This window comes from Piliocolobus tephrosceles, chromosome 16 (assembly GCF_002776525.5).
Source record: "Piliocolobus tephrosceles isolate RC106 chromosome 16, ASM277652v3, whole genome shotgun sequence".
In the NCBI taxonomy this organism is placed as follows: Eukaryota; Metazoa; Chordata; class Mammalia; order Primates; family Cercopithecidae; genus Piliocolobus; species Piliocolobus tephrosceles.
In genome coordinates this window covers 16,294,094-16,306,645 of record NC_045449.1, presented here as the reverse complement: position 1 = coordinate 16,306,645, position 12,552 = coordinate 16,294,094, and the positions used below count along the sequence as shown (strand labels likewise).

At 44.9% G+C, this 12,552-nt stretch overlaps 2 protein-coding genes across 14 annotated transcripts in view; one reads left to right on the top strand and one right to left on the bottom strand.

Moving 5' to 3' along the window:
• NCOR1 (nuclear receptor corepressor 1) overlaps positions 1-7,955 on the bottom strand; it is a 187,565-nt gene extending 179,610 nt beyond the window's left edge. For all 13 annotated transcript variants that reach the window (XM_023192154.3, XM_023192159.3, XM_023192158.3 and 10 more), the window contains exon 1: positions 7,752-7,955. The gene's annotated coding sequence lies outside the window, so the exon portion shown is untranslated. The remainder of the gene's footprint in view (positions 1-7,751) is intronic.
• A 1,169-nt stretch (positions 7,956-9,124) lies between these two features.
• Positions 9,125-12,552, top strand: part of PIGL (phosphatidylinositol glycan anchor biosynthesis class L) — a 119,580-nt gene continuing 116,152 nt past the window's right edge. The window contains exon 1 of the mRNA XM_023192173.2: positions 9,125-9,861. Within this exon, the coding sequence (XP_023047941.1) occupies positions 9,627-9,861 (235 nt within the window). The 5' untranslated portion in view covers positions 9,125-9,626. The remainder of the gene's footprint in view (positions 9,862-12,552) is intronic.

Here is a 12,552-nt window from a genome sequence, read left to right as displayed (position 1 = left end):
TTTTGAGACGGAGTCTTGCTCTGTCACCTGGGCTGGAGTGCAGTGGCTGGATCTCAGCTCGCTGCAAGCTCCGCCTCCCGGGTTTACGCCATTCTCCTGCCTCAGCCTCCCGAGTAGCTGGGACTACAGGCGCCCGCCACCTCGCCCGGCTAGTTTTTTGTATTTTTTAGTAGAGATGGGGTTTCACCGTGTTAGCCAGGATGGTCTGGATCTCCTGACCTCGTGATCTGCCCGTCTCAGCCTCCCAAAGTGCTGGGATTACAGGCTTGAGCCACCGCACCCGGCCTTATATTTGGTTTTGATATCAGTTTATTTGTGTATAACAAAGAATAAAAATAGCCAAACAGCCCAAATTTTGTTCCAGTACAGTGTAATGGGGGAAAGAAATCCAAATAAGTTGGGAATCTTGACTTTTCCTTTACTCCTGACTAATTTACTTAAGAATTTAATTTTTTATATAAAACTAGTCGATATTATTCTTTCAAAGGGAGTCCCAAATTCTATTATAATCCTATCAACCAACCGTTCCATATTTCTTTTTTTTTTTTTTTTGAGATGCAATCTTGCTCTGTTGCCAGGCTGGGGTTCAATGGCACTCACTGCAACCTCTGTCTCCAGGGTTCAAGCGATTCTCCTCCCTCAGCCTCCCAAGTAGCAGGGATTACAGGCACCCAACACCATGCCTGGCTATTTTTTTGCGTGTGTTTTTTTTAATATATTTTTAGTAGGGATGGGGTTTCACCATGTTGGCCAGAATGGTCTCCATCTCTTGACCTCATAATCCGCCTGCCTCGGCCTCCCAAAGTGCTGGGATTACAGGAATGAGCCACCGTGCCCGGCCAGCCTTCCATATTTCTAACTCACAGTTTTCTCCTAGGATTGAAACTACTCTAAAATTCCCTGCACATATAAATTAAAACATTACTGCATTCTAATATTATCTAGAACCATGAGTGCTGTCTAGGATGAACCAATTCCATGTTTACTTTCTCTTCTTCCCCAAAATCCCAATAAACAGAATTTTTTTTTTTAAAGAAATGTTTTTAACTGGGCTCAGTGGCCCGCACCTATAATCCCAGCACTTCAGGAGGCCAAGGTGGGAGGATCACTTGAGCCCACCAATCTGAGGTCAACCTGGGCAACATAATGAGGCCCTGTTTCTACAAAATAAAAAAATTGACCAGATGTGGTGGCACACACCTGTAGTCCCAGCTACTCAGGAGGACTTGGAGGCTGCATTGAACTATGATCGTACCACTACACTCCAGCCTGGGCAACAGAGAGAGACCCTCTCTGTAAAAAAGAAAAAAAGAAAGAAGTATTTTGATAATTTACTAAGTACAGCTATGTTAGTCACTGACATTGGTGAAATTTCTACCTGTTTTTTAATTTCCAAAAACTATTCAGCATCAAACTGCCATATGTATATCAGACATCTTCTACAGTATCCACACTAAATCTAGCTGCTAAGCTCTTTTTTATGTATTCAACAAGTATCTACTACTCCTGGGCACAGGGTGTTATCTTAGGAGTGGGAAAAGAGGAAAAAAAATTTTAAAAACTCAGATACAGACATGCCTACAAAGGGCTATGGTCTAGAGGCAAAGGATCAAGAGTTTCCAGAATAAAAAATATACATTTTGGAGAAGAGGGAATAGGAGAGACACTTTCTGGATGATGTAATATGGGATCAAAACCTTGAAAAATAGGATAAATTTAGACTTAGTAGAGTTTGGAAGAGTAAGGGAGGAAAGGAGTATTCCAGAAGCAAGCATAGTAACAAGAAAACACAAACAAAAAATTCTTCTTAATGCAACACAAAATAGCCCAAGTAGAATAAAGAAATATGCCATGTTTCAGTATTTAGGTAAAGATTATCAGCTTAATAAGAATATGCCTTTTCCTTTACAATAAATTTTATAGGCTGGGTATAGTGGCTTATGCCTGTAATCCCAGCACTTTGGGAGGCCATGGTGGGAGGATTACTTGAGCCCAGAATTCAAGACCAGGCTGGGCAAAAAAGTCAGACCCCGTCTCTATTTTTAAAAACTTAAAATAAAATAAATTTTATAGCATGAAAACATAAAGAAAATGAATATTACAAATGAGCTTTTGATGTAAAAAAAAAATTCATAAAGAATACAGTCAGCCGAGTGCAATGGCTCACACCTGTAATCCCAACACTTTGGGAGGCCAAGGCAGGCAGATCACTTCAGGCCAGGAGTTCGAGACCAGCCTGGCCAACATGGCGAAACTCCATCTCTACTAAAAATACAAAAATTAGCTGGGCATGGTGGCATATGCCTGTAATCCCAGCTACTTGAGAGGCTGAGCACGAGAATCGCTTGAACCTGGGAAGTGGAGGTTGCAGTGAGCTGAGACTATGCCACTGCACTCCAGCCTGGGCAACAAGAGTGAAACTCTGCCTCAAAAAAAAAAATAATAATTATTATTATTATTATTTAACCTATTTGTTTGGGCCTCAGAGGTATTGAAACCACTGGCATAATAAAATTTCCATCACTATAATACTTAAATTCCATGAAGTGTCACTGGATCCAGATAACCTCAAAGACATTTTTGTTTAAGAAGATATTCATCAAAGCAGATTAAAAATTAAGCAAACTAAATAATTCCTGATCACTATAACACTGACATAGATCAGTATCAGTTTTTTCAAACTATATTTTCATTGCAGAAATTTAATATTAATAAGTATCTTAAATTCAATACCTAAGCTAAATATCCAGAGTAATCTCTCATTTCCTATTCACTCCAACTTTTTTTTTTTTTCTTGAGACAGAGTCTCGCTCTGTCACCCAGGCTGGAGAGCAATGGCACCGTCTCGGCTTACTGCAAGCTCCGCCTCCCGGGTTCAAACCATTCTCCTGCCTCAGCCTCCCAAGTAGCTGGGACCACAGGCACTCGCCACCATGCCCGGCTAATTTTTTGTATTTTCTTTTTAGTAGAAACGGGGTTTCACCATGTTGGCCAGGATGGTCTCAATCTCCTGATCTCGTGATCCGCACGCCTCGGCCTCCCAAAATGCTGGGATTACAGGTGTGAGCCACCGCCACCGGCCAATTTTTAAGTGTCAATCATCAAATCGATTCATCCCATGGATGATACAGTGTAACATAGTGAACACTATAATGGATACGAAAAGACTTATATTTCCGCTATCGCCCAACTTTAGCAACTTAGGCAGATAAATCACTTTACTTCTGGGACCTTCAATTTTATCAAAAGTAAAACAAGACTAGATAATCTGACTCTGCATTCTATAAATTAGCTTTATTTATTTATTTATTTATTTATTTATTTATTTATTTATTTATTTATTTTGAGAGACAGTCTTGCTCTATCACCCAGTCTGAAGTGAGAGCAGTGGCACCATCACGGCTCACTGTAATCTCAACCTCCCAGGCTCAGCTTCCCAAGTAGCTGGAACCACAAGCACGCTCTGCTAATGCTAATTTTTAAATTTTTTTATAGAGATGGGATCTCACTCTGTTATGTAGGTTGGTCTCAAACTCCTGACCTCAAGTGGTCCTCTCACCTCAGCCTCCCAAAGTACTAGGATTACAGGCGTGAGCCACTGTGTCCTGCCATTAACATTTTATTTTAACCAATTTTGTTGTTTTTGAGATTGTCATTAAATAAAAGTAACAGCAGCACATATGGAAGAAGCAAACTGTCTGATGAACTCCATAGGAACATCTGCAGTGTTTCATACAGTCTCTAACTTTCAAATGCAAAGAAAAAAAATAGGTTGTATCTGAAGACTATTCTAGTAATATTTTGACCACACAAGCTACTGGGGTAGGAAAAAATGGTAGAAGAATAGTGTAAGTGTTCAAGGAAAAATGCCACCACAAAAAACCGAAAATAAAAAACAGATGCTCCACATACGGTTATTACTACATTACAGAAGCTTTTCATAGTTTTTCAGTGCTCTTAAAAAGGGCAAATAGAAAAAGAAACAAAATGTTTTCTTAACCATTTACATGTATTACATGTATTTTTCACATCCTCAAACCTGGAAAGGACCAAATATAAGATAATCTATGTGGCCGGGCACAGTGGCTCACACCTGTAATCCCAGCACTTTGGGAGGCCAAGGTGGGCAGATTACGAGGTCAGGAGCTCGAGACCAGGCTGACCAACACGGTGAAACCCCATCTCTACTAAAAATACAAAAATTAGCTAGGCATGGTGGCGCATGCCTGTAATACCAGCTACTCAGGAGGCTGAGGCAGGAGAAATCACTTGAACCTGGGAGGCGGAAGTTGCAGTGAGCTGAGATCGCGCCACTGCACTCCAGCCTGGGTGACAAGAGTGAAACTCTGTCTCAAAGGGAAAAAAAGATAATCTATAGACTGAGTTATTTGTGAATATAACCGACCTGCTCAACTATACTTTATAACTCTCTAGTATTTACTAGTAGTGTGCCAGAACATAAAAAACACCTCATACTGGTTGAATAAGTGAGTAAACAAAAATGTATGAATCTCTAATCTACAAATAAGACTATACATAATAAATTCTGATCAACCTTTACTAGTTGTTTTGTATCATAGTCTAGTAAAATCCAGTATCTGAAGTAAAAGAACAGATGGAACTAAATATGCAAGAGTTATATCATTCCCAGGCATCAATAAGAATTTGAAATTACAACTAAGATAGATCACAGAATACAATCAAAACCAAATAACCAAAACATACTCTTTAAAAAACAAACAGCCTGACATTCACCTACATCAACCCCCAGTCTATCCAAAGTCCTTTGCCTTCTACAGCAGATAACAAAGGTAAGAAAAGAAAATCTCACCAATTCATAACACAATTTTTTTTAAATGCTTTTAAGGCCGGTCACAGTGGCTTACCCCTATCATCTTAGCACTTTGGGAGGCTGAGACAGGCAGATCGCTCAAGCCCAGGAGCTGGAGACCAACCCAGGCAACATGGTTAAACCCTGTCTCTACAAAAAAAAAAAAAAAAAAAATTACCCAGCCATGGTGGCCTGCGCCTGTAGTCCCAGCAACTTGGGGAGGCTGAGGTGGAAGGATCACCTAAGTCCAGAGGTCAAGGCTGCAGCGAGCCACTGTACTTCAGCCTGGGCAAAAGAGACCCTGTCTCAAAAAAAAAAAAAAAAAAAAAGCTTTACAAAAGTTATTGACTAATCTAATTTTGCCTATAAGTTAATTTCCACCATTTCATTCTTTTTTGATTAAGAGTATAGGCAAAACACAAATTTTACTGTTTTTTAAATTCAGTTACAAATAAGGCAGGCATGGTGGCTCACACCTGTAATCCCAGCACTTTGGGAGGCCAAGGCAGGCGGATCACGAGGTCAGGAGATCGAGATCATCCTGGCTAGCACAGTGAAACCCCGCCTCTACTGAAAATACAAAAAAAATAGCCAGTTGTGGTGGCATGCGCCTGTGGTCCCAGCTACTTGGGAGGCTGAGGCAGGAGAATCGCTTAAACCCGGAGGTGGAGGTTGCAATGAGCCAAGATTGTGCCACTGCACTTCAGCCTGGGAGACAGAGCGAGACTCTGTCTCAAAAAAAAAAAAAAAAAGGTAAAATTAGAGAAGGGCCTATCCTGCTCTCAAGAGATAAAATAGGTACATAAATACCTACAAGATTGAAAGTGTAAATGCCACGAGAGATGTGCAGAAAAAGCATTACAGGAGTCCAGAGGGAGCTGTTACCACCTCACAGAAATATAACCCCTTCAATCTGTTTAAAACAATTTGATAACTATTAACTCCCTTTAGGCTCACAATAGCCAATCCTAGGAGAGTAGATGTTTACCTAATATGAAAGATGAGGAAACTGGGCCGGGCGCGGTGGCTCAAGCCTGTAATCCCAGCACTTTGGGAGGCCGAGACGGGCGGATCACGAGGTCAGGAGATCGAGACCATCCTGGCTAACACAGTGAAACCCCGTCTCTACTAAAAAAATACAAAAAAACTAGCCGGGCGAGGTGGTGGGCGCCTGTAGTCCCAGCTACTCGGGAGGCTGAGGCAGGAGAATGGCGTAAACCCAGGAGGCGGAGCTTGCAGTGAGCTGAGATCCGGCCACTGCACTCCAGCCTGGGCGACAGAGCGAGACTCCATCTCAAAAAAAAAAAAAGAAAGATGAGGAAACTGAAGCACAGAAAGGTTGATCAAGTTCCAAAATGTCACATAGTTACAGCAAGAATCAAGATACTTTGTATTATATTTTCTCCGGGGGAGTAGTTCAACATATGGCAAGCCTTTTGTAAAAGGAAAGAGTATTTTAGTATTGTAAGTAATCAGTTCCTACTGGGAGCATTTTATACATAGTTATATCCATATATACAATTAATCTTGACTTCCATTAACAGGTGTGCTTAAAACAAGGCCAAGCAACTGGGTACTATAAATACTAAAATAAATAAATAAATTTCCACCGGATGTTAAAAGAAGAAGAAAAAAAGATACAAGATTTCTCTCTCCAGTAACTTGCGGTTACTTCTTCTGTAATTGTTACCCTTGTCTAAATAACATTCTAAAATTGGTCTGCTCCTGAGCCCGGGCAAGTACAAGTTGGTTCATCCAATAAATATCTTCATGAAAAGGTACATCAAAACATTTCAAAAAGCTATTAAAAATTAAACAATGCCATCAACTCTTCAGTTATCCACAGGACAATCACATGTGACCCAGCATCAGCAGCTATTGATCAAGATATGCTGAACGAATAAATGAATCTTTGTAGGCATTTTTAAATCCCGGGCCTGTTGCTCCTTGCACACTGCCATGTTCAGCCTTCCATCACTGCCTCAGCAGGGTGCACACATGGAATGTAAATTTCAATATAATTAAGATATAATTAGAGAAGCAAATCTGATGCAGGTTTACATACTAATCCCAAAGATTAAAATTACCTATACCACCACTCTCCAAGGTTAACTCTGTTGAAGAGGCACCGCAGCATGCAACATCACATAAAGAAAACTGACACTTCCTGAGCAAATAGTTTTCGTCCATATCACTTATTCCCATCCATTCCTCTAATACATGACTATTCCTGATCCAGTGAATTTGAAGAATTCAGTCTCCTCTCCATAAAGGCTGATTTCACAACTACAGTTTCTCAAATTCCTCTCTCCCCAAAAAGGGGTGCACTCACGTACTTCGCTCAAGAAAACACCAACAATAAACGGCGGAGGTATAGGATTCGGATCTTTGCCATCTCCACCAATACCCAGCCTTCGCCATTACACCCTGAAGCGGTCTGTTAGAAAGGTGAACTAATTTACTCTGCTCGCACTTGTCCCTGGCTGTCACCCTCCCTAGCCCCCTTCTACACTCCCAAGTCGGCCACCAACTCCGCCTCAGTGAGCCCAGGCCCGCCACCTGTGCCGGCCCCACCCGGGGCCCCGGCTGCCCGGTCTCCTTCGCGGGCCCCGTAGGCTCTGCACGCCCCTCCGCACAGGACACCTCGGGACCAGCCCCGGCCCGGCCACAGCCCATTCTTCCTCCAAACTCCATAAGCCTCCGCTAGCCGAGCCCGAGCTCCGCGCCGCGCCCGGCTCTCCCCTGGGCTACCGAGGAGAAGAAGCCAGGCGGCCAGGACGGGTCCCGACCTGCCCAGGCCTGCGACACTCCCCGCCCGGCGGAGAAACCATCCCAGCGGCTGCTGCCCCGGGAGACCTCGGAAGCCCCCGGACTAGCAGGAGCCCGGAGGCCGGGGTTGCAGGCGCCAGGGCCTACTCACCGGGAGCTGGCTGAGCGTGGGAGCCGACGTGCGCCCCGGCCTGAGGAGTGGGACGCGGTCCCGGCGCGCGGCCCTACACCGGGACCTCGCTTGGCGCGGCGAGCCGGACGCTCACTCCAGCCGCCGCCGCCGCCGCCGCTGCTGCTGCTTCGCCACCTTGGCCGCCATCTTGACTCAACCCCTCTCCCTCCCCCCAGCCCGGGGAGCCGCGGCTAAGGCGGCTCCGACGCCGGCTCCTCCTCCTTCCGGAGAGTTGGGAGACCGACTCCCTCCGCTGGCCGGGCGCCTCTCCTACCTCGGCGGAGCTTCCTGGATCGCGCCGCGCCCGGTCTCCTCACGTCTCCTCTAGGCCTGGCAGCGGCGGTCTTCTCGGACCGAGACGGGGCCGGGCAGTGCCCAGCCGGATCCAGCGCGGCTGCCATCGCGCCCTGGGCTTGTGCGCCCCCCGCGAGCCAGTCTGTTCTGCGTGCCCGAGGCCTTCCCCAGGCGTGGGAAAAGGAAAAACGCCAGGCCATGCAAGGGACCCTGCAACCCCTCGGCGGCGGGGCGGCGGCGGCCTCCTCTGTCCGGAGCTGCGGAGAGGGAAGCCGGGTCCCCCTCGTGGCTGGGAGCCGGAGGGGGTGCATTTCGACCTGTCCAACTTTCTAGGGCTCTGGCTGGAATTCGCAGCAAGCCCTCACTGAAATACTGGGCAAGGCCGATTTGTCCACGATGTTACTCCTTAACCTTAAGTTACTTGCAAGAGGAGCCTGTGGCCCTCGCGACTGTTAAGTGCACTCTCAGCCTTACCCTGCCGGGAAAATGACGGTTCCTCCTAACCGCACGCATACTTTCCTTTAGAAAAGCCAGGCCCGACAGGACGCAGTGGGTCACGCTTGTAAATCCCAGCACTTTGGGAGGCCGAGGCCGGCCCATCACTTAAGGTCAGGAGTTCGAGACCAGCCTGACCAACGTGGAGACACTCCGTCACTACAAAAAATACACAAATTAACCGGGCGTGGTGGCGCGTGCCTGTAATCCCAGCTACTGGGGAGGCCGAAGTGGGAGAATTGCTTGAACGCGGGAGGCTGAGGTTGCAGCGAGCCTAGATCGCGCCACTGCACTACAGCCTGGGCAACCAGAGCCAGACACTGACTCAAAAAAAAAGAAAGAAGGGGCCGGGCGCGGTGGCTCACGCCTATAATCCCAGCACTTTGGGAGGCCTAGGCGAGCGGATCACGAGGTCAGGAGTTCGAGACCAGCCTAGTTAATATGGGGACACATCGTCTCTACTAAAAATACAAAAATTAGCCGGGCGTGGTGGCGCGCGCCTATAGTGCCAGCTACTCGGGAGGCTGAGGCAGAACAGTCGCTTGAACCCGGGAGACAGAGGTTGCAGTGAGCCGAGATCGCTCCACTGCACTACAGCCTGGCCGACAGAGCCTCTCAAAAAAAAAGAAAAGCCATCCAAAAGTGAGAAGGAAAAACAAAGTTGGTGTAACTGGCTGTTTCGGAAAACTGTCATCCGGATAACGGGCTGTCTAACCCTATAATTACGAGAAAGGCCCGAGTTTTAAAATTAAAATGAGTTCGCAAATGACTTGAAGAAGAGGAAGGCACTCTTCCTGCAAGACAAGAAGTGGTAGCTTATATATAAGACGCGTCCTTTTAAAGCGATTGTACAGTGTGGTAGGACTAGGGTAGGAAACTGGACGGCATGGAGACTTCTGTGTTAAAACACAGGAGAACCCTTAACGGTAAAACCTCAAGCTTCCGGAGCATGTCGGCGAGAGGGACTTAACCGCGGAACCCAACATCCCCGGGTGCCGTTTTCCAGCCGAGTCCGGGTCAGAGGTAGCCTTTCCTACTGCGCAGGCTCAATGCTACTTACCCATAATGGAAGCAATGTGGCTCCTGTGTGTGGCGGCGGCGGTCGTGGCGTGGGGCTTCCTCTGGGTTTGGGACTCCTCAGAACGAGTGAAGAGTCGGGAGCAGGGAGGACGGCTGGGAGCCGAAAGCCGGACCCTCCTGGCCATAGCGCACCCTGACGATGAAGCCATGTTTTTTGCTCCCACAGTGCTAGGCTTGGCCCGCCTAAGGCACTGGGTGTACCTGCTCTGCTTCTCTGCAGGTAGGAGGCCATAGGAGGGGCGATGGGAGCCGGGGCTGTGAAAGGGATTTAAGTGCTAACCGATCTCAGTCGCCTTCTTCTCGAAGAGTTTTCGGTAGGGAGCTAAGTGAATACACCGAAGGTCTTACCTCTGACCCCCTCACAGGCTAGGGACAGGAGCGGCTGGCTTACCTAGTGGGTTGGGGGACGTCGGCAGCTCGCGTACTACGCTAGCAGGATTGAGGAGCAGAGGAACAGTTGCGTTTGGTTGCATTCAATACCTGCATTTCCAATGGGAACTCCACCTGTACTTGTTATTCTGTGGAATTTTTTTTTTTTATTTGTAGAAGGAGCAAGAATATTGACCTTACGATATAGTACAAGAAACAATCTATACTGTATCGTGCCTGCTCAATCCTTAAAATTAACTTCTAATGATAGTGAAAGACCTTCCTGCTGCCTTTAAATGCAACTTGTGCTAGTAACATGCATGTGTCAGACTGAAGAATTGAACATAGATGATTACATAGAAAGTAATTTTGTAGGCAATTTTAGAGTTCATCTCCACCCAGCTTTCAGTGAAGGAACCTTTCAAATAATAGATTTTTGTTTACCATAGAGAAAAGATCAAATGACAAAGCAAATATTGACCATCAAGCTGGAATATGGTGATTATTGAACAGTTGTATAAATGAAGTAATTGAATTGTACACATACAATGGGTGAATTTTATGGTATGTCAAATTATACCTCAATAAAGCTGTTTTTTTAAAATTGCCCATGACCTCTTTTCCCATTTGGTTGTGTGTCTTTCCAATTCTTTTTCTATACAGCTTCTTCACAGAAATCACATTTTATAAAATTTTGTATCATTTTTACTTAACATTACTTTTTCATTTACTTACCAAATACTTATTAAACATTTATGTGCTAGGCCTTATTCTATGCCCTAGGGATACAAAAGTGAAAAGCTAGATAAGAGCAGTGTCCTCATGAAACTTAAAACATCTACCCATATTAATTAGATCTAAATGTATAGCCTGTTAAATGGCTTCATTGGGATAAATCTTAATCATCCTTTATTGTCTGTACCTTCAGAGGTTTTTTCCTAGTTTATTGCAAAGAGCAGAAAACATCTTTATGTATTTTCTATTATTTCATTAGTATTAATTTCTAAAATTGGCTGTTTTGAGGCTTTGCATGCAAAACACATTCCCAAGAACGATATGCCAATTTACTCTTTTTTTTTTTTTTTTTTTTTGAGATGGAGTCTCACCCTGTCTCCCAGGCCGGAGTGCAGTGGCACGATCTCGGCTCATTGCAACCTCCACCTCCTGGGTTCAAGTGATTCTCCTGCCTCAGCCTGCCGAGTAGCTGGGTTTACAGGCGCTTGCCAGCACACCTGGCTAATGTTTGTACTTTTAGTAGAGATGGGGTTTCACCATGTCAGCCAGGCTGGTCTCAAACTCCTGACCTCTAGTGATCCACCTGCCTTGGCCTCCCAAAGTGCTTGGGATTACAAGTGTGAGCCACCGTGCCTGGCCTACACATTTACATTCTTACTGACACTAATGAGAGTGTCTGTCTTAATATATTACTTCCTGTAGCATTGACTGATTTTTTTATAAATTTCTTTTTTGTGTGTGTGTGTGAGACAGAGTCTCGCTCTATTGCCCAGGCTGGAGTGCAGTGGCACAATCTCGGCTCACTGCAAGTTCTGCCTCCTAGGTTCACGCCTTTCTTTCTGGGACTACAGGTGCCCGCCACTACACCTGACTAATTTTTTTGTTTTTTTGTTTTTTTTAGTAGAGACGGGGTTTCACTGTGTTAGCCAGGATGGCAATTCTCCTACCTCAGCCTCTCAAATAGCTAGGACTACAGTGTGCACCACATGCTGGGCTAATTTTTGTATTTTTAGTGGAGCCGAGGTTTCACCATGATGGCCAGGCTGGTCTCGAACTCCTGATAAGTTATCTGCCCACAGGTGTGACCCACCACACCCAGCTGGCTAGCTTTTAGTTGTATTTGTATTTTATATTACAACTATGAGTCAAATGATAAGCTAGTTTGTTACAAGATCTTCAAGAGAAGCCTTGATTTTATTTGTAAAACATTATAGGTACTGCTCTTTAATAAACTTACCCTTATTTTCAATAGGTTCATAAAAATTTGGGACCACAATTGAAAATTTGTTCAAATAAAAAATATAGGCCGGGTATCGTGGCTCATGCCTGTAATCCAAGCACTTTGAGAGGCCGAGGCGGGCAGATCACGAGGTCAAGAGATCGAGACCATCCTGGCCAACGTATTGAAACCACATCCCTCCTAAAAATACAAAAATTAGCTGGCTGTGGTGATCTACGCCTATAGTCCCAGCTACTCGGAAGGCTGAAGCAGGAGAATCGCTTGAACCCGGGAGGTGGAGGTTGCAGTGAGCCGGGATCGTGCGACTGCACTCCAGCCTGGCAACAGAGGGAGACTCCATCTCAAAATATATATATACATAGAGATATATATACATATATATGTATAGAGAGAGAGCATGCACTTGGCACTCAATGTTTTTATTGTCTTTCATTATTTCCTCTGAATCCATTTTGTTTTTTCTTGTATGTTATTTATTCTTTATTCGTGTTTTGTTTTTTATATTTTATTTTATTTTATTTTATGTTATGTTATGTTATGTTATGTTATGTTATGTTATGTTATGTT